The sequence below is a fragment of the Grampus griseus genome (genome assembly GCF_964374135.1).
Source record: "Grampus griseus genome assembly, chromosome: X".
NCBI lineage: Eukaryota > Metazoa > Chordata > Mammalia > Artiodactyla > Delphinidae > Grampus > Grampus griseus.
Window position 1 is genome coordinate 60,471,343 of NC_138999.1, and position 22,293 is coordinate 60,493,635.

The 22,293-nt window shown below is 52.7% G+C and overlaps 1 protein-coding gene and 1 long non-coding RNA gene across 2 annotated transcripts; both read right to left on the reverse strand.

Moving 5' to 3' along the window:
• Positions 1-5,926: 5,926 nt before the first annotated feature.
• On the reverse strand, positions 5,927-9,265 carry LOC309817538 (uncharacterized protein CXorf49 homolog; the record flags this gene model as incomplete). The annotated part of the gene is made up of 3 exons (XM_082646832.1): positions 5,927-6,040; positions 6,089-7,437; positions 9,241-9,265. The coding sequence occupies 3 exons, from the start codon at positions 9,263-9,265 to the stop codon at positions 5,927-5,929; spliced, it is 1,488 nt and encodes a 495-aa protein (XP_082502958.1).
• An 8,685-nt stretch (positions 9,266-17,950) lies between these two features.
• LOC309839510 lies at positions 17,951-19,205 on the reverse strand. Its single transcript, XR_014298516.1, has 4 exons — positions 19,162-19,205; positions 18,850-18,895; positions 18,225-18,266; positions 17,951-18,120 (listed from the first exon to the last, which is right to left on the reverse strand). It is a non-coding gene; the product is annotated as an uncharacterized lncRNA (long non-coding RNA).
• Positions 19,206-22,293: the final 3,088 nt, after the last annotated feature.

A 22,293-nucleotide genomic window follows, 5' to 3' on the forward strand; every position in this document is an offset into this window, starting at 1 on the left:
TGGTACAGTGGTTAAGAATCTGCCTGCCAATGTAGGGGACACGGGTTCGATCCCTGGTCCCAGAAGATCCCATATGCCACGGAGCAACTAAGCCTGTGCGGCAAAGCTACTGGAGCCTGTGCTCTAGAGCCTGCGTGCCACAAGTGCTGAAGCCTGCGTGCCTAGAGCCCATGCTCCACAACAAGAGAAGCCACTGCAATGAGAAGCCCGCGCACCACAACGAAGAGTAGCCCCTGCTAACCGCAACTAGAGAAAGCCCACGCGCAGCCACAGAGGCCCAGCGCCACCAAATAAATAAATAAATAAATAAACTTTTAAAAGAAAGAAGAAGATCACAAGATGATCCGGGGAAGTTGAGGGGGTACTTGCTGATCATGGACAACCTTTGCTCTCACCTGATGACCTTACTTCCCATTTCATTGAGAGTGTACAGGCAGTCAGAAACAAACTTCCCTCATTCATAAATAGTTTTCTCTATTTTGGATCATTCCTATCAGCATACAAGTATGTTGTCGTTTCTCCCAATTAAAGAAAACCTTCTTTTGATTCCAATTTCCCTTCAAGCGACACCATTTTTCTCTGCTCACCTTCACATAAAAACTCCTTAAGAGTCGGTGTATACTTGCTGTCTCAAATTCCTCTCTTCTCATTCACTCTTTCTCTCCTTTCCATTTAACAATTCTCTATTGAGGGCTGACAAGGTACTGTTCTAACACATGGTGCTGTTCTAACACGTGGTGCTACATCACTGAGAAAAACAGATGACGTTCCCTCCCTCAAGAGCTTACATTTCTGTCATAGGCCTATTGGCAATATTTTCTCAATCTTCAACTATGTCCATTCCTTTGTTGTTGGAAATCACTTTCCTGGACCCAGTTTCAATCTTTATTGGTTGCCTAGAGTGTCGCACCTAGAACACTCCTTTACCAAAACCCTAAGTGGGATCTTCTGCTTCCTAGAACTAATGTCTTCATTGTTCTTGGTTTACCACAGTGTTTTGATGGGACTCACTCTCCAGGTACCATGGGTGATAATTTCTTTTAAGACTTTGCATGAACAAATATTACCTTTAATATTACCTTTAATTTCATGCTTATTTGATAGCTGATATATAATTTCAGGCTGAAAAGTTTTCTGACTTTCAATGTCACTTTTGAGAATGCTGGTACTATTTTGCATGCCATTATGATTCCCAAGCCTTTATGTATGACACATTTAATTTTTTAGTTACATATATTTTGATTTATTACATAGTAAAATTAACTTTTTTGTTTTCAGTACCATGAGTTTTAACACATGGACAGATTTGTGTAACTATCACCACAATCAGGATACAAAACAGTTCCATCAGACCCCAAATCTCCCTGATTCTTCTGCTTTGTAGTCAAACCATCTCCCCCATCCCAAACCTCTGATAACTGGTGATCTGTTTCCCATCCCTATAGTTTTACCTTTTCCAAATATTATACAAACACAATCACACAGTATGTAACATTTTGAGACTGGCTTCTTTCATTTAGCATAATGCATTTGCGATTCATCCAAGTTGTTGCATGTATCAAGAGTTCCTTCCTTTGTATTGTTAAAAAATGTTTCATTTATAGATGTATGGTTTTATTCGTTCATCTGTTGAATAACATCTTGATTGCTTTCAGTTTGGGGTGACTATGAATAAGGTTTCTATGAACATTCTGTTAACATTCTATTAACATCCATAGTGTGCACTGGGAAGCGAGTTCCTGTGATGGCTGTCTCCAGCCTGTAGTTAGCGTCACTCTCTCCAGAGTGTCTGCAGGGACACATGACCTGGAATGACTGTCTCTACTGGTCAGAGGCAGGTCCAAGGTCTAAGCTAGCTCTGTTTCCTCGAAGTGCACACACACTCATTGGTAATGGCCTCAGCTCAGTGGGGAGCAGTGCCAGAGCAAGAGGGGCTAGAACATAAGCCTGGTACAGGCTGGGTGGGGCACTGGGTACATTCTAGGAATCCAGCCAGAGGCCTGGGCAGCAATCAAGCCCACCTTCTCCAGGGAGGGGTTTGAGGGGAAGGATTAAGTCCCACGAACGTTCTTTTCTGACCCTGAGGTCTGTGACTGTCCCATCCCACCTGTGGTCTGTCCACCTGAGCTCATGCCATGGACTCTGGGAGTCAGAGTGAGAATATGGGGGAAGGGTGGACCTTTCCTCCTTCCCCCCACTTCCCAATGGGAAGTGCTCCCCATTGTCCAGGTGCAGTCACTCCTTACTTCCCATCCTCACTGCGCCCATCCTGCCCCTGTCCCGGGTAGCTCATGTTGGGTGGCCTCATATATGGGTCCCCTGATTCTGAGATGAGCTACTCTGAGGAGCCACCCTTCCCAATCTCATTCCATCCACACCCACAGTAGTTGTCAGACATCATAGGATCACAGAGTAGGATCGAGAGCCACCTCCAGCGAATCCAACATTTCGAGCATCCCGACACCCTGTTGTGGGGGTTGGTGACTTCTGCATCATCCCCCTCCTATGTTTTGGGAATTTAACGACAACCCTTGAACAAAACAGATCCGAACCTTGCTTTTGCTCATTCAATGCCTTACAGAACCTGGACCAGCCTCTACTCCCTTTACTCCCTGAATCACATCTTTCTCCCTCAAGGGAGATTACCCCTGATTACATTTATTCACACACAGGGACATACCGTCACCAACCTTGAATGGCCAATCTACCATCATACCCCCTGTTGTGTAGTAAAACACCGGTCTTTCGGGAAGGGTGTCAGGCAGAACCACCCTTGCCTCACTCAAACACAAATCTGTCCCTCTGAGTCTCAGGCTGGTACAGCCCTGGGTCCTGGCTGAGGGAAGGAAGTGCTCCCCAACCTCGAGTGAGGGGGAAATCGAACATGGAGTTCAGACTCAATCTCGTGTGTCCTAAAGAGGCAGTCTGGGAGATTGAGCTGGGACACGGAAATATCATTTCCAGGAAATGGCGGGGACCATGCAACAACACAGACCTACTAACCACACTCGCCATAGAACCTGACAGGCCAATTTCCACTCAAGGGTGTACAGACGACCCGGCTGGAGGAGGGTGGTCAGCTGGCTAGGGCAGGGAGGATGTGAATGCTTCCAGATTGGAGCTCTGGAAGGGGGTCATGAGTTCCTGCTGATGGGAAGGGTGAATGGCAGAGATGAATGGGAATCGCCAGACCCCAGAGGAGGGGTGTTTGGAGAGAGCTAGAAGAGGGCCTTCGGGGGAAAGGGAGGACGTGCCAATGTGGCCAGGCAGAGCACACACAGGACCCAGACCTGGGACACTCCGCTGGCTTGACTGCAGGGATGGTAACAGAAGCTGGCCCAGAGTCCCCACCACAGGATGCCACAGATACCGTTCTGGAAAAGGCTGTGACGTGGAGCAGCCCCTGCCCTGGCCCCCTACCCCAACACCGACCCCTACCCCTCCAGAGAGAAGGCAGAACACAGAATATGAGAGGTACTTTAATTGGAAACTGCTGTGAAACTGGGGCGGGGCGGGGGCAAAACAAGGGGGAGAGGAAGCCCTAGCTGAGGCAGAACAGGAGGGAACGAGCTTGGCCACAGCTCCAGGGCCCCAAAGGTACCAGCTGCTCCTCTTGCAGGAAGATGCTGGGCTCAACCTGTGAAACAGCAGAGTCAGGGAAGAGCCTCAAGCCGGGGCCAGCCCCCAGCCCTGCTCAACAGCCAGGACTGTGGGAAGGGGTACGGTGTGTGTAACACTCACTTCAAAGGGTCTGCAACTTGTCAGCCAGGTACTGCATGGCGGCTGCAACAGGGACAGGCATTAGCAGGCGCTCCAGACAGAGGGATACAGAAGCCTGTCCCCAATCCCCGTGAGGAACCGCCTAGCCCTGAAACCTGAAACCCCTCCAGACCCCATGCAAAGAGCTCTGGGCCTGATCACTCCCCACCACCCAAGCTGAATGTGGAACCGGTACCTACAGGGAAACAAAATGTGCCAGCAGCTCTCATGCTGTGGGCCGTGCCACAACCACTCAGAACTTGTCACACACACAAACAAACAATCCAATAGGAACCTTAGAAGCCACACCAAGCAGCAGTTCAAGGGAAAAATCAACGAGGCATCTCTAAAAGTCCTATCAGAAGGACATTCCCTAGGACTGGTCTGGTTGTCAAAGTGTGCATGCAGTCCAGACAGTACTTTGCTATTTGTACACATGCCTAGTTGTACATGCACAGCCGGCTCCAGGGCCAGGTCTCAGAGGTTCTCCCCACAGGGATGTTGGTCCCTGCCTGGCCGACTGAACCTGCAGCCCAGCCCCACCTCAGGTGCCCACCTGCGTTCTGCACTATGACAACGCTCTCCGGCCCTGGTTCCTCATACCAAGTTGCTCCTTAAGTTTGACTACTTCTCTCTCTAGCTCGAGACACTAGGCCAGCAGACAGAGGAGGAAGAGAAATGATTACTATACTCTGGCCTCCTCTCTCCTCCACCTTCTCCTCTCGCCTGGGCCCTCCACCCCAAAGCCGGGGGACCTGACTGGCAAGAGCTCCTCAGTGGAAAGGAGGTGGGCTCCCTCCGTGGGGTACGTGATGGGGGCAGGGGAGGGGGGCGCCCACACATGTCAGCTGAACTTGGACCCAGATCCCACCCTCGAGTTTGGGCCTGCATTTCCAGGATGCAGTGGAAGCATTACCCAAGGACAGCAGGGCGTTCCCAGTGGCTGCTGCTGCGTTTCCGGTCTTGGGGGATGGTCAAGTGGCCCCCGGTCACCTGAGAGGGAAAGGACACACAATCCAGCTTCCCAGGCTCCCAGTGAGGTGGAAAGGGCCAAGCGGGCTCTAAAGTGAGGTGAGGCAGCACCACCCTCTGCTGGCAACCAGCCGCCCCTGCTCTGCCCAGCAGCCGGAACCTTGTCTCTGGGCCTGCCTCCCCTGTTCCCCGGGGGCAGCCATTTCGCCATTGTGGTCCCCAAACAATGTGGCTCTGGATTCGACCCTCCCAGAGCTGCAGCCACAGCCAGCACGTGGGAGAGCAATGTGGCCGAACAGGACTTAACAGAAAAGGCTGTTCCCCTGCAAGTCTACACCCGGAGCACTGCCACCGATCACCCCGGCCGCACAAACCCCACACAGAGGATGATGTGGCTCAAGGCCAGCCCTGCCAGCACCCCGTCTCCTGTGGGAGAAGCTGCCTGGGAGCAAGGCTGTGCCCCCAGCAGAGACAGAGGCAGAGGTTTCTGTCCTCAAACCCTCTTCCTTCCCCTCATATCAAACCCACGACACTCACCTGAGGGGGCAGGCCCCCTGGGCATGACTTCTCCCTGGTTCAGGGCCAAGGGTTCTGAGTTTCCTGGATCTTGGGGGCCTCTGGTGTTGACGTCGCCACTGCTGGCTTTTCTACAATGCATGCGCAGTCAAGATGTCCCTGGCCTGTGAGTGAGCAGCTGAAACAAAAATTTCTCACCGATTTGCACTAAGGAAGTGTGTGTGTGTGTGTGTGTGTGTGTGTGTGTGTGTGTGAGAGAGAGAGAGAGAGAGAGAGAGAGAGACAGAGAGAGAGAGGGAGAGAGAGAGAGTTGTGTGATTCGGGCCAGGGTGAGGCAGGGAATTGGAAAGGGAATTGAAAGGCTGATCTCATTAGCACTTTCTCCCTCAGTCAGCCCCAGGCCAGCAGGCAGAGCTGATCTAGGCACAACAGTGGGACACTGAGAAAGCCCAGGCCCCCTGCAAGGAAAGTCTGGGGAACAGCTAGGAAGGAGGATTCAGGAAGCTGGTGAGTCTAAACACTGAGGCTTTCCGGGGAAGCTTTTAAGGGATCCCCCGACCCAATTCAGCTACCAGCCCTCCCTTCCATCCCAGCCCAAGTCTCTCAGAGGAGGCTGGAAAGAGGCCAAGGGTGGAGAACCGGGCCCAGGACACCCGAAGTGCTACCTTAATGTTTGTCCCTAGGAAAAGGAGCCCGATCTGGCATCGTAATGACCCAGTGACCGAGGGGCACCCAATGCTGACCTCTGAGGGGTGGACAGAGGCAGCATGGGTGAAGACGTGTGCCCTGGGTGCTGTGGGGGGGGAAGAGTGGGGAGAGAGGAGGAGCATGGCCTACTCACTTGGCCCTTTGGGGCTGGGTCTCTATTTGGGTCCTTATCTTCTCCCGCCACCGCCTCAGACTCCCTTGCCCAGCTGACCACGGATTTCTTCCCAGCGCCGCTGTGCTTGGACTGTTTGGTTCCCGAAAGGACCAAGGTATAACTCTTGGGTCTCCCAGGCAGCGGAATACCAGAGAATGGGGGGAAGGTGGCCGCTTCCACGGGAGTTGCCGAGATTCGCTGCCCCCGGGAACGGAAGGTTCCCCCCAGGGCAAGTTTGGATGCTTCCCCGACGGATTTCTTCTCCTGGGCTCCGTTCTTCCTAGGAGTGACCTGCGGCAGGCCACCTGCAGCAGCAGCAGAAACAGAAGCAGCAGCAGCAGCAGCTCCCGCGTAGCTGGGCTTGCTGCCCCCCTTGCCCCACAGCACGCTCTGCATTTTCTTAGGGGAAGAGATGCCCTGCTTTCCCACGCCCTGCCTTTCCACAACCGAAGAGAGTCCTCGCGGAGCCGAGGACAGGGAAGAGCCTGTCACGTGACGGTAATTCTCCCTGACTTGGAACTTCGAGTGTCTGGGAGTGTCCCCGGGATCCTCGGGTCTGCTGGGCTTGGCCTGGCCTCCTCCTCTGCGGTAAGTGCTCACCGTCATCAGCTGTGTCTCACTGAATTCATCTGAGGACTCGGAGTCGGACAGCAGCCAGGCCAGGCCTTCCGCGGAGCGCCGCTGGCGATCCGCAGCCACGTTCAACCTACGCTTAGTGCCTCTCTTAGGGTTCCCCAAGGCCCGGCCCGCTTCAGGCCCACCGAGGTGGAGAGGGCCGGCTGGAGCCGTCGGCGCCTTCCCACAGCTCTGGCCGGGCGCTCCTCGACCGCCGGGACCCGCCTCGAGGCGCAGTGTCGACCCAGTGGCCTCTTTGAAGGCAGTGGACCTCTCCGGGGACGGGTACCTGCGGACGCCCAGCACGTCCTGGTCGGTCAGCTGCTGCAGGTTGGCCTCCTTGGCCGCCTCAGACTCGTCGATCAGGTCCAGGAGGTCCCTCGTGTGCTCATCTGTGGAGCCAGGTCGGCCTTCGCGGCCCCACAGCACCGGCCCTCGCCCTTCCAGCATCTCCCGCTTCGACTGGAAGCCCTCGGGGTCCGGGAAGCCGCCTCCGCCCTTGCCACTCCGCGGCTCCCCAGGCTCGGGGCCTGGGTCGGGCCCCGGCGGGACTGCGGGACCGGCTATGCGGACGCCGGCCCGCTCCCTGACTTTTGGGCGGACACGCCTTCTCAACACATACACCTCATCCGGGAAGCTCATGTCGCGACGCGGGTGGCCCCAGAACCGGGGCGACGGTCGATGGTCCGAGTCGCGGTCGCGGTCACGGCGGGCTAGGCGGGCGGCGCTCAGAAGGGAGCGTCAGCCACCTCACGCGCCGCACGAGCTCGCCTCAAAAGAAAGGACGCGCCACTTTCAGCGCGCCTCTCACGCCCGCGCCGCAGCCTCCTCATTGGTCCGGCCACCGCCAACCAGCGGGCGCCTTGTTCACCCGCCCCCGTCGAGACCTAACCAATGGGGCCGAGGGCCTCTGGTTTGCTCGCAAGCCCGTGGGCGGTCCGGGCAGTTGGCTGGTGAAGGAGGTGGTGGGAGTGCCTCCCTCTGTCAAGCCTCTGGGCCCGCCTCCTCCTGTCCCGCCTCCCCTTTCTGGTTAGAGTCACAGCTCTGAGCCTCCGTTTCCCATGTATACAGGGGGTCGAGGGCGTCGGCGAGTGAGGGCGCCGGGTTCCAGGGGTGGTGAGAATGAAACGTCAAGATGGAGGCGCTGGATGCCTAGCACGCGCCGAAAGCATTTGCCAGCCTCCCTTCCACCGCAAGCCTTAAGACCCAGCAGGAGAATGGGCACAGGAGTCCCGCAGTCAGTGATCAGGGGTCGGCCAGAGAGCAAAGGGATCGTATTTTCGTTCTGTAAGGTCTCTGTCTCAACTGCTCCATCAAATGTGGCTCAGCAGACGTTCCTGGCAGGCGGGTGTGGTGGATAGACTTGGGGTTGGGCTCGCTCCATCAGTCCTTCCCCCTCTCTGAGGCAAATTCAAAGAAGAGGAAATCGCAGTGGCCAGTTACACCCCAAAAGATGCTCCCCACCGCTGATCCTGGAGATGTGAACTAAAACCACGAATCGGGTTTCACACACTAGGTTGACAACCTTCAAAGAGCTTAACCATTCCGAGGGTGGGAGAGGTTAGGAGCAAACCCCTGTGGCGGTGGTGCAAGAGACGCATTTGGGAGGTAATTTGGCAGAATCCATTGAAAGCAACTTAGTGCCGGCACGGACTCTGTGCCTGGCACTCTTCTAAGCGCTGGGCATAAATAATAATGCATCCGCGTGACACGCCTTTAACTATAGTACCAACTATTACTGGCCTCTTCCCGGTGAGGAAACAGGCACTGAGAGGTTCGGCCACTGGCCCAAGGTCATTCGGCTCGTGGGGATCAGCGGCAGGATTGAAACCAATCAATCTGACTCCAGAGTCCTTGCTTTTAGCCCAAGATCTTTAAAAGGAAGGAAGAAAGAATCTATTTCCTCTATGCTGCTGCAAGTCCGCTGCCTGGTACTTCTTCCGGAGACACGCTGGTACCTGTAGTGTACAAGAACACATGCACAAGGGAGTTGGTGACGGGAAAAACTGGGAACACTCCAAATTCCCGTCAGTAAGGAAATGGATGAATGCAACGTGGCTTAGCATCCAGTAGCATAAAGCGTGGCAGTCCAACGGAATGCATCAGGCCATTCTCACAGCTTTCGAAAGCATCCGCCTGACTTCCAACTGCAAGTTGCAGAACGATGGCTTTGGATTCACATTTGTAAGTTAAATCACTTGCGTGCGTGGGCACACGCACACACACCAGTCAATCCTATGTAATATATGAGAATTCATTTAAGTATATGTACAAGTATGTTTTAAAGTTTTGAAGGACACACCACCAAGGCCTACCAGTTGTGATGGCGGTGGGTGTGGATAGCCAGGTGTCTCTCAATTTTTCTTGGAACTGTCAGTTCTCAGCTCCCCTGAGCTGAGCAGTACTGATGTCTGGGGAGTGGTGCCTCCCTTGGTTTCTATACGGCCCATGGGTGTTAGAATTTCCCGTGTCTGCCACCCCACTCCTACTCTGACACCGCTCCATTCCTCCCATACCTTCCTTCTGCTCCTTCCCGTTCATACTCCTCTGTCTTCAGTCACCTCTCTCTCCTGCAACCTGCTCTGGCTGACCTCCTGGAGAGTCCTGGGGTGTCTGAACCCCTCTTGCCTGTGGAACTCAAAGGCCCAGTTTTCTGGGTCTGCACCTGAGAAGCTGGCCGTGCTGGAGAAGTTTCAGAGCAGGGGAGATTGGGTGCACTGTAAATCTGCAATCCTCCTCCTCGAGCCTGCCCCCGATGGTGCCTGCCCGTTTGTGGATACCACCCTCTTCCACTTCTCCCAGTGACTTTTTAAGTCGTGGTGTGCTATTTCAAATATGTTAAAATGGATAAGGAAGGATATAGCAAAATCTCCTGCATCCACCAGCACCCTAGGAAACATTACCAGTGGATTCAGTGGAAGCCTCCGTCTTCCCTCTCACCATTTCCATTCCCTTCCTCCCTCCCCCAGAGAGAGACTCCCAGAACTTCTTCTCACCTTCTCCACTCTCTTCGTCCCTGTGGCTCTCCTACCTCCTCTTCCCCTGCATCCCATACGTCTCCAATGATGTCACTAATCTCTGCTTTAGCCCCCTATGCTCACCAGGATCCAATACTGCTTTTGACTTACTCTCTTGGCCTGGGGTGGGAGCCAGTGTCAGAGGTTCCTCTTGGCTTTCCCCACCGGGATAGCTCTTACCCCACAGAGCAGTGACCCAATGTGGAAGTCATTGCTCCAACTGCCAAGTGTATCACTTATCATTATCAGCTTGGGGACTGGAGAAATGACCGCTATTTTGGTCCAGGGACCCATTCAGCTCACTGTGAACCGGTCTCTATTCCCAACTCCTTTTAATGTCAGGGCCTCATAAGCCCCATTCTAATGGGGCCCCATTATGACACTTTGGGCCTCCTGGATCAATGTCAGCTCAGATCCTGTGTCCGGTAGTAGTAGAAGTGTCTGGGTCTTTTGCTAGCCTCCGGGTACAGTCACCTGAGAACTGGCAGTCATTCTCTTTAGGGACGGTCATAACCCACTGCCTTGTTTCTGGATCCTTCCTCCTCAGGACTCATCCACCTCTTCAGTGGGGCCAGTCTCTGAATTGGCTGAGGACCAGGAACTGAGCAGGAGACTGTGGCTTTTTAGCGGGATGATGGCCCTCATTCTCTTGCATTCTTGCCTTTTGCTGGCTGTCGTTGCCCCTAGGGAGCCATGCTGTCTGAGCCATTTTCTCAGCTTTCTGCCGGTCAAGCAGGCACTCTTGACTGCCCCTCTGACCTTGCTGGTCGTTACTGGAAATGTGGTCTGCTGGCATCTCTTGGTTAAGAGCTGCCCTCTGCCCTCTATCATGTCAGAATTCGTTGGCTCCCATGGGTGGTAATGAGCCCAGGTCGGGACCACTTTCCTTCCATCATTGGCATTGGCCTCCAGAGGGGAGCAACCACCAAACTTCTAGTGATGCTGGGGCCCCTCTCACCAGAACACTCCTGATGGCTTTGGTGAGTGATGTGTCCTCTCAGCCCTACAGTGGGACATGTGTCCTACAGTGGGATGTGTCCTCTCAGCCCTACAGTGGGACATAACCATGAGGCCATGTGACTGGCCTCACCTTTTCTGTCCGTTCTAGCATGTCTGCATCACTCAACCTTTTTGTTCCTTCCTCTGCCATCTGCCAATCCAAGGCAGGCATTTCCACTTCTCTCCTTATGGGCCATCACTTTCTCAAAGTTTCAAAGGGCCAGTCTGGCAGTGAATTTCCTCCACCTCCTGGAGTCCTTGCCCGTGTGTTAAATCCCATGGCATGAGAAAGCGCCTCCGCTCAGTAAAACTTGCTTATCCACTCTTATATTCCTGTCCACTTGATCCAGCACCCTCAAAATCCAATCCCAGGGATATTGCCCTGCTCCTGCCAGTACAGGCTTGTTATTTCTTGGTGTATAATTTCTTTTTCCCCTTATCAGGCTCGGCATATCCCAGTGAGTTTATGGAGAAGAGATGAGGGTTTCCCTGGGAGAGGCGTCTGTCACTTTGTGGGGGAGCAGACTCTGTAGCATCTACCAGCACAGGGCATGTGTTAGCTCTTGCTAGGGAAGGAAGGGCCACCCTGCAAGCTTTGAGGCCTCAGGACGTTTGGATCTGATAAGCCAACGTTTGGAGACATCCATGCCAGTATACCCGGCCTACATTTCAGAGTCTGAAGTTTTTCCAAAAAGGGCCCTGACCTTCCCATAACAGGCCTGTGTTTGTCAAGGATGTATACATCTCTGGAGTTCTGCACTTACTGTTATCGCATAATCTGTGAGCTACTCAGCTGTCTCTGCAGGAGGCAAGGGCATTTTGTAAGCCACCAAGAAAACCCCATGAATCTTACACTTGGCCCTTAACTGTTTGGTAATGTCCCTTAGTTTCTCATTATGTCTTTGCAGGGCGCCAGTATAACAGTGATGAACAGCCGCCTCTGCCCTCCCTATAGACATAGTGCCCTCCCTACCATTCAAAGGCCTGAATCATCTCACAGGCCACAAGTAAGACCCTCCACTGGGATATTTTTCAAGGTACGTATGGATAAAACCTTAAGGAATCAGGAGGTAACCTTGTGCTAGAGATTATCCATGCCCCACATAACACTCAAAATGGTACGCTCTTTGTCATTTGGGCAGTGAGTGAGCTGGTCCATAAACCCCATCTTATAGCTAACTTCTCAGACCACTCCTGGTACCACTTTTGTTAGTTTGGGTCCTCCAAAAATACGGACACCAAGGCATGATTGGACATGAACGAACATGATGGGAGAATGGCATGTGAAGGATAAAGGAGAAGGAGCAGGAATGAGTCTTCTTCTTCAGGGTGCGATGCGGGTCTGACGTCTGTAAGAGAGACGTGGGGGAAAGGAGGGTCAGATAAGAAGAATCTCAGATGCAGTTTCGTTCTAACAGTAAACTTTAGTTCCGTTTAGTTTAGTTTGTTCAGGCTCATGTGGAGTCCCCACCCTACAGCTGCCATTTAGAGGAGTCCCTGTCCTGAAGCAGTATGCCCCTGCCATGCTCAGTCACTGGCTGGGAGCTACCCAGAGGATGTGGGATCTTGGCACAAACAATGGTGGTGCCAGAGAAGTGGCAGCTGGCACTTGCCAATCTACTATGTTCCCTGCAGTGGATCGGAGGGGCATGTTTCTATGGCCACCACAAGGAAGCAGAAGTCAAAGGTGACTAACATTTCCGTTTTGAGTGACTTTGTGGTGGGGAGCATAAGGACACAGGAAGTAAAGAAAGATTGGGAGGGAAATGATGGGATTTTGGATACATTAAGGTTGTGTTTCTTATAGGACATGCAGGTGGAATGCACTTAGAAATTTGGTTCTGGAACACCAGTGAGGGGTCAAAGCTAGAGAGAGATACAGACTTGGGAGCCATTCATTCCCTCAGTAAACTTTTATAGCAGTGTTTTTTCAAACGTCACCATAACCTTAGAAGTTCCTTGCATGGAAGCTCCAATTCCTTTCCCTTCACCCTCCTCAGAAGTAACCTCTATCCTTTGTCTTCAGCGTTCCCTTCCTTTTCTTTAGTTATTCTCTACATAGGTTCATATTCCTAACAACGTTGGTTTTGCTGCATCCTTTGGTCTTTATGTAAATGGAATCATTTGTGTTGTTTCTGACTTCTCCCGTGTGATACTGTGTAACTGAGATTCATCCCTGTTGTCGCATGTGGCAGGCACTTGTTCATTTTCATTGCTGTACACTGTTCCACCAAATGAATATACAGTAGACTCTCATTATCATGATAGTTATTTGCAGTCTATAAAGTTGCCATGAACACTGAATTAGGCAATCCTGAAACATTGCTCCTAAGGGAAATATAATTTCAAGTTCCTACCATCCGCTGGTCACAACATTTTCATCGACTGATCGCTGCGTAATCATGTTTCATGTGTGTTTCTGTTTAAAGGCACTCTATTTAATACAAATATTATTGATTCATTAACACTGACCTCACAGCCAACAGCATTATAAATCATGCCTGAGCAAGGTTTATGTAACACACATATTTTCTTGAGTGCACGTCATAGTCATTTTGCACTCAAGAACACTAGACAGTACTTCAGCACTAAGCTTGGAGGCCATCTTTAATTATGAAATCACCAACAAAGAAGCACAAAAATGCAAACTATGTGGCACCAAATAAATCATGAAAAGGACACTTGCTTGCAGTATGAGACTGAAACCAGAAGGCAGGGCGTCACCTTGTTTGACCTCAGTTGGGAACATATTCCACCAACTCAAATTTTTCACAGCTCTCTCGAACGAGGAGGAAAGCACTCTGGTACTGATTTGTGTTTAAAAATGAATTTTAGCAAATAGGGGAATTTGCAAGTATGGAATCTACAAATAACAAGAATCAACTGTATCTCAACCTATGTATCCATTCTACTGTCAATGGGTAATTTGGGTTGTTTCCATTTGGGCAGATATTATTCATAGCGCTACTATAAACATTCTGGCGCATGTTTCCTGGTGCCCACGTACAAGAGCCTTCCAGGGCAGAGCTTTCCAACTTTTGGACCTGGGACTTTGAGGCCTTCATCTCCAGAGACAGCCAGACAGCAGCCCCTGGACCGCTTGGTTTTGGCCCTGAACTTTGTCATCTTACTCCTGTATGCCATACAATCATCATTTTCTGTGTGAGCCATAGAATCAAATGGCTGGGAAGCTGTGTTCCAGTGCTCATACTCAGGACTGAAATTGTCATCTCATAGGGAAAGAAGATTTCCAACATTACTAGATCATGCCAGAGTTTTTACAATGGGGTCATGCTAATTTCTACTCCTATCAACAGCGTTGAACTGTTCCACATCCTCATCAACATTTGATATTAACAAAGTACAAAATTGTTGTCAATCTTGTGATAGTGAAATGGCGTCTCATTGTAGATTTAATCTGCAATTTCTTGATTAGTAATAATATTAGTAATAATATTGAGCAGCTTTTCATATGCTTGGCCTTGGGGATTTTCTTGTCTATGAGGTGTTCATTTAGTGTCTTTTGCCCATTTTCCCCTTGGGTTGTTTGCATGTTTATTTGTGGAAGTTCTTTATGTATTCTATACTTTAATTCTTTGATGATTTCATGTTATGTAAATATCTTCTAGTTTTTAGCTTGCCTTCACTCTTTTTATCATACCTTTTAACGAACAAAAGCACTTCTTTTTCATTTTTCACAGCACTTTATTATGAAATGTTCCATACAAGAAGATCACGGGACTTCCCTGGTGGCACAGTGGTTAAGAATCTGTCTGCCAATGTAGGGGACACGGGTTCGATCCCTGGTCCCAGAAGATCCCCTATGCCACGGAGCAACTAAGCCTGTGCGGCACAGCTACTGGAGCCTGTGCTCTAGAGCCTGTGTGCCACAACTGCTGAAGCCTGCGTGCCTAGAGCCCATGCTCCACAACAAGAGAAGCCACTGCAATGAGAAGCCCGCGCACCACAACGAAGAGTAGCCCCTGCTCACCGCAACTAGAGAAAGCCGGCGCGCAGCCACAGAGGCCCAGCGCAGCCAAATAAATAAATAAAATTGTAAAAGAAAGAAGAAGATCACAAGATGATCCGGGAAAGTTGAGGGGGTACTTGCTGATCATGGACCACCTTCGCTCTCACCAGATGTCCTTGCTTCCCATTTCATTGAGAGTATACAGGCAATCAGAAACAAACTTCCCTCATTCATAAATAGTTTTCTCTATTTTGGATCATTCCTATCAGCATACAAGTATGTTGTCGTTTCTCCCAATTAAAGAAAACCTTCTTTTGATTCCAATTTCCCTTCAAGTGACACCATTTTTCTCTGCTCACCTTCACATAAAAACTCCTTAAGCGTCAGTGTATACTTGCTGTCTCAAATTCCTCTCTTCTCATTCACTCTTTCTCTCCTTTCCATTTCACAATTCTCTATTGAGGGCTTACCACATGCCAGGTACTGTTCTAACACATGGTGCTACATCACTGAGAAAAACAGATGATGTTCCTTCCCTCAAGAGCTTACATTTCTGTCATAGGCCTATTGGCAATATTTTCTCAATCTTCAACTATGTCCATTCCTTTGTTGTTGGAAATCACTTTCCTGGACCCAGTTTCAATCTTTATTGGTTGCCTAGAGTGTCGCACCTAGAACACTCCTTTACCAAACCCCTAAGTGGGATCTTCTGCTTCCTAGAACTAATGTCTTCATTGTTCTTGGTTTACCACAGTGTTTTGATGGGACTCATTCTCCAGGTACCATGGGTGATAATTTCTTTTAAGACTTTGCATGAACAAATATTACCTTTAATATTACCTTTAATTTCATGCTTATTTGATAGCTGATATATAATTTCAGGCTGAAAAGTTTTCTGACTTTCAATGTCACTTTTGAGAATGCTGGTACTATTTTGCATGCCATTATGATTCCCAAGCCTTTATGTATGACACATTTAATTTTTTTAGTTACATATATTTTGATTTATTACATAGTAAAATTAACTTTTTTGTTTTCAGTACCATGAGTTTTAACACATGGACAGATTTGTGTAACTATCACCACAATCAGGATACAAAACAGTTCCATCAGCCCCAAAATCTCCCTCATTCTGCTGCTTTGTAGTCAAACCATCTCCCCCATCCCAAACCTCTGATAACTGGTGATCTGTTTCCCATCCCTACAGTTTTACCTTTTCCAAATATTATACAAACACAATCACACAGTATGTAACATTTTGAGACTGGCTTCTTTCATTTAGCATAATGCATTTGCGATTGATCCAAGTTGTTGCATGTATCAAGAGTTCCTTCCTTTGTATTGTTAAAAAATGTTTCATTTATAGATGTATGGTTTTATTCGTTCATCTGTTGAATAACATCTTGATTGCTTTCAGTTTGGGGTGACTATGAATAAGGTTTCTATGAACATTCTGTTAACATTCTATTAACATCCATAGTGTGCACTGGGAAGCGAGTTCCTGTGATGGCTGTCTCCAGCCTGTAGTTAGCTTCACTCTCTCCAGAGTGTCTGCAGGGACACATGACCTGGAATGACTGTCTCTACTGGTCAGAGGCAGGCCCAAGGTCTAAGCTAGCTCTGTTTCCTCGAAGTGCACACACACTCATTGGTAATGGCCTCAGCTCAGTGGGGAGCAGTGCCGGAGCAAGAGGGGCTAGAACATAAGCCTGGTACAGGCTGGGTGGGGCACTGGGTACATTCTAGGAATCCAGCCAGAGGCCTGGGCAGCAATCAAGCCCACCTTCTCCAGGGAGGGGTTTGAGGGGAAGGATTAAGTCCCACGAACGTTCTTTTCTGACCCTGAGGTCTGTGACTGTCCCATCCCACCTGTGGTCTGCCCACCTGAACTCATGCCGTGGACTCTGGAAGGGAGTCAGGGTGAGAATATGGGGGAAGGGTGGACCCAAGTGCTCCCCATTGTCCAGGTGCAGTCACTCCTTACTTCCCATCCTCACTGCGCCCATCCTGCCCCTGTCCCGGGTAGCTCATGTTGGGTGGCCTCATATATGGGTCCCCTGATTCTAAGATGAGCTACTCTGAGGAGCCACCCTTCCCAATCTCATTCCATCCACACCCACAGTAGTTGTCAGACATCATAGGATCACAGAGTAGGATCGAGAGCCACCTCCAGCGAATCCAACATTTCGAGCATCCCGACACCCTGTCGTGGGGGTTGGTGACTTCTGCATCATCCCCCTCCTATATTTTGGGAAATTAACGACAACCCTTGAACAAAACAGATCCGAACCTTGCTTTTGCTCATTCAATGCCTTACAGAACCTGGACCAGCCTCTACTCCCTTTACTCCCTGAATCACATCTTTCTCCCTCAAGGGAGATTACCCCTGATTACATTTATTCACACACAGGGACACACCGTCACCAACCTTGAATGGCCAATCTACCATCATACCCCCTTTTGTGTAGTAAAACACCGGTCCTTCGGGAAGGGTGTCAGGCAGAACCACCCTTGCCTCACTCAAACACAAATCTGTCCCTCTGAGTCTCAGGCTGGTACAGCCCTGGGTCCTGGCTGAGGGAAGGAAGTGCTCCCCAACCTCGAGTGAGGGGAAAATCGAACATGGAGTTCAGACTCAATCTCGTGTGTCCTAAAGAGGCAGTCTGGGAGATTGAGCTGGGACACGGAAATATCATTTCCAGGAAAATCTGTGTCATGGGGCTGGTGGAAGAGTATTTGACGGGGACCATGCAACAACACAGACCTACTAACCACACTCGCCATAGAACTTGACAGGCCAATTTCCACTCAAGGGTGTACAGACGACCCGGCTGGAGGAGGGTGGTCAGCTGGCTAGGGCAGGGAGGATGTGAATGCTTCCAGATTGGAGCTCTGGAAGGGGGTCATGAGTTCCTGCTGATGGGAAGGGTGAATGGCAGAGATGAATGGGAACCGCCAGACCCCAGAGGAGGAGGGGTGTTTGGAGAGAGCTAGAAGAGGGCCTTCGGGGGAAAGGGAGGACGTGCCAATGTGGCCAGGCAGAGCACACACAGGACCCAGACCTGGGACACTCCGCTGGCTTGACTGCAGGGATGGTAGCAGAGGCTGGCCCAGAGTCCCCACCACAGGATGCCACAGATACCGTTCTGGAAAAGGCTCTGACGTGGAGCAGCGCCCCGGCCCGGCCCCCTACCCCGCCCCTGACCCCTACCCCTCCAGAGAGAAGGCAGAACACAGAATATGAGAGGTACTTTAATTGGAAACTGCTGTGAAACTGGGGCGGGGCGGGGGCAAAACAAGGGGGAGAGGAAGCCCTAGCTGAGGCAGAACAGGAGGGAACGAGCTTGGCCACAGCTCCAGGGCCCCAAAGGTACCAGCTGCTCCTCTTGCAGGAAGACGCTGGGCTCAACCTGTGAAACAGCAGAGTCAGGGAAGAGCCTGAAGCCAGGGCCAGCCCCCAGCCCTGCTCAACAGCCAGGACTGTGGGAAGGGGTACGGTGTGTGTAACACTCACTTCAAAGGGTCTGCAACTTGTCAGCCAGGTACTGCATGGCGGCTGCAACAGGGACAGGCATTAGCAGGCGCTCCAGACAGAAGGATACAGCAGCCCGTCCCCCTATCCCCGTGAGGAACCGCCTAGCCCTGATACCTGAAACCCCTCCAGACCCAATGCAAAGAGCTCTGGGCCTGATCACTCCCCACCACCCAAATTGAATGTGGAACTGGTTCCTAAAGGGAAACAAAATGTGCCAGCAGCTCTCATGCTGTGGGCCGTGCCACAACCACTCAGAACTTGTCACACACACAAACAAACAATCCAACAAGAACCTTAGAAGCCACACCAAGCAGCAGTTCAAGGGAAAAATCAACGAGGCATCTCTAAAAGTCCTATCAGAAGGACATTCCCTAGGACTGGTCTGGTTGTCAAAGTGTGCATGCAGTCCAGACAGTACTTTGCTGTTTGTACACACGCCCAGTTGTACATGCACAGCCAGCTCCAGGACCAGGCCTGAGAGGTTCTCCTCCCCACAGGGATGATCGTCCCTGCCAGGCCCACTGCACCTGCAGCCCACCCCCACCCCAGGTGCCCACCCGGGTTCTTCACTAAGACACCGCTCTCCGGCTCTGGTTCCTCATACCAAGTTGCTCCTTAAGTTCGTCTACTTCTCTCTTTAGCTCGAGACACTAGGCCAGCAGACAGAGGAGGAAGAGAAATGATTAGTATACTCTGGCCTCCTCTCTCCTCCACCTTCTCCTCTCCCCCGGGCCCTCCACCCCAAAGCCGGGTGGTTAGCCTGGCAAGGGCTCCTCAGTGGAAAGGAGGTGGGCTCCCTCCGTGGGGTACGTGATGGGGGCAGGGGAGGGGGAGCCCACACATGTCAGCTGAACTTGGACCCAGATCCCACCCTCGAGTTTGGGCCTGCATTTCCAGGATGCAGAGGAAGCATTACCCAAGGACAGCAGGGCGTTCCCAGTGGCTGCTGCTGCGTTTCCGGTCTTGGGGGATGGTTAAGTGGCCCCCGGTCACCTGAGAGGGAAAGGACACACAATCCAGCTTCCCAGGCTCCCAGTGAGGTAGAAAGGGCCAAGCGGGCTCTAAAGTGAGATGAGGCAGCACCATCCTCTGCTGGCAACTAGCCGCCCCTGCTCTGCCCAGCAGCCGGAACCTTGTCTCTGGGCCTGCCTCCCCTGTTCCCCGGGGGCAGCCATTTCGCCATTGTGGTCCCCAAACAATGTGGCTCTGGATTCCACCCTCCCAGAGCTGCAGCCACAGCCAGCACGTGGGAGAGCAATGTGGCCGAACAGGACTTAACAGAAAAGGCTGTTCCCCTGCAAGTCTACACCTGGAGCACTGCCACCGATCACCCCGGCCGCACAAACCCCACACAGAGGATGATGTGGCTCAAGGCCAGCCCTGCCAGCACCCCGTCTTCTGTGGGAGAAGCTGCCTGGGAGCAAGGCTGTGCCCCCGGCAGAGACAGAGGCAGAGGTTTCTGTCCTCAACCCCTCTTCCCTCCCCTCATATCAAACCCACGACACTCACCTGAGGGGGCAGGCCCCCTGGGCATGACTTCTCCCTGGTTCAGGGCCAAGGGTTCTGAGTTTCCTGGATCTTGGGGGCCTCTGGTGTTGACGTCACCACTGCTGGCTTTTCTACGATGCATGCGCAGACAAGATGTCCCTGGCCTGTGAGTGAGCAGCTGAAACAAAAATTTCTCACCGATTTGGACTAAGGAACTGTGTGTGTGTGTGTGTGTGTGTGTGAGAGAGAGAGAGAGAGAGAGAGAGAGAGAGAGAGAGAGAGAGAGAGAGAGAGAGAGTTGTGTGATTCGGGCCAGGGTGAGGCAGGGAATTGGGAAGGGAATTGAAAGGCTGATCTCATTAGCAGTTTCTCCCTCAGTCAGCCCCAGGCCAGCAGGCAGAGCTGATCTAGGCACAACAGTGGGACACTGAGAAAGCCCAGGCCCCCTGCAAGAAAGGTCTGGGGAACAGCTAGGAAGGAGGATTCAGGAAGCTGGTGAGTCTAAATACTGAGGCTTTCCGGGGAAGCTTTTAAGGGATCCCCCGACCCAATTCAGCTACCAGCCCTCCCTTCCATCCCAGCCCAAGTCTCTCAGAGGAGGCTGGAAAGAGGCCAAGGGTGGAGAACCGGGCCCAGGACACCCGAAGTGCTACCTTAATGTTTGTCCCTAGGAAAAGGAGCCCGATCTGGCATCGTAATGACCCAGTGACCGAGGGGCACCCAATCCTGACCTCTGAGGTGTGGACAGAGGCAGCATGGGTGAAGACGTGTGCCCTGGGTGCTGTCGGGGGGGGAAGAGTGGGGAGAGACGAGGAGCATGGCCTACTCACTTGGCCCTATGGGGCTGGGTCTCTATTTGGGTCCTTATCTTCTCCCGCCACCGCCTCAGACTCCCTTGCCCACCTGACCACGGATTTCTTCCCAGCGCCACTGTGCTTGGACTGTTTGGTTCCCGAAAGGACCAAGGTATAACTCTTGGGTCTCCCAGGCAGCGGAATACCAGAGATTGGGGGGAAGGTAGCCGGTTCCACGGGAGTTGCCGAGATCCGCTGCCCCCGGGAACGGAAGGTTCCCCCCAGGGCAAGTTTGGATGCTCCCCCGACGGATTTCTTCTCCTGGGCTCCGTTCTTCCTAGGAGTGACCCGCGGCAGGCCACCTGGAGCAGCAGCAGAAACAGAAGCAGCAGCAGCAGCTCCCGGGTAGCTGGGCTTGCTGCCCCCCTTGCCCCACAGCACGCTCTGCATTTTCTTAGGGGAAGAGATGCCCTGCTTTCCCACGCCCTGCCTTTCCACAAGCGAAGAGAGTCCTCGCGGAGCCGAGGACAGGGAAGAGCCTGTCACGTGACGGTAATTCTCCCTGACTTGGAACTTCGAGTGTCTGGGAGTGTCCCCGGGATCCTCGGGTCTGCTGGGCTTGGCCTGGCCTCTTCCTCTGCGGTAAGTGCTCACCGTCATCAGCTGTGTCTCACTGAATTCATCTGAGGACTCGGAGTCGGACAGCAGCCAGGCCAGGCCTCCCGCGGAGCGCCGCTGGCGATCCGCAGCCACGTTCAACCTACGCTTAGTGCCTCTCTTAGGGTTCCCCAAGGCCCGGCCCGCTTCAGGCCCACCGAGGTGGACAGGGCCGGCTGGAGCCGTCGACGCCTCCCCACAGCTCTGGCCGGGCGCTCCTCGACCGCCGGGACCCGCCTCGAGGCGCAGTGTCGACCCAGTGGCCTCTTTGAAGGCAGTGGACCTCTCCGGGGACGGGTACCTGCGGACGCCCAGCACGTCCTGGTCGGTCAGCTGCTGCAGGTTGGCCTCCTTGGCCGCCTCAGACTCCTCGATCAGGTCCAGGAGGTCCCTCGTGTGCTCATCTGGGGAGCCAGGTCGGCCTTCGCGGCCCCACAGCACCGGCCCTCGCGCTTCCAGCATCTCCAGCTCAGACTGGAAGCCCTCGGGGTCTGGGTATCTGCGGACGCCCAGTACGTGCTGGTCGGTCAGCTGCTGCAGATTGGCCTCCTTGGCCGCCTCAGACTCCTCAATCAGGTCCAGGAGGTCCCTCGTGTGCTCATGCGGGGAGCCAGGTCAGCCTTCGCGGCCCCACAGCACCGGCCCTCGCGCTTCCAGCATCTCCCGCTCAGACTGGAAGACCTCGGGGTCTGGGTATCTGCGTACGCACAGTACGTGCTGGTCGGTCAGCTGCTGCAGGTTGGCCTTCTTGGCCGCCTCAGACTCCTCGATCAGGTCCAGGAGGTCCCTCGTGTGCTCTTCTGGGGAGCCAGGTCGGCCTTCGCGGCCCCACAGCACCGGCCCTCGCCCTTCCAGCATCTCCCGCTTCGACTGGAAGCCCTCGGGGTCCGGGAAGCCGCCTCCGCCCTTGCCGCTCCGCGGCTCCCCAGGCTCGGGGCCTGCGTCGGGCCCCGGCGGGACTGCGGGGCCGGCTATGCGGACGCCGGCCCGCTCCCTGACTTTTGGGCGGACACGCCTTCTCAACACATACACCTCATCCGGGGAGCTCATGTGGCGACCCGAGCGGCCCCAGAACCGGGCCGACGGTCGATAGCCCGAGTCGCGGTCGC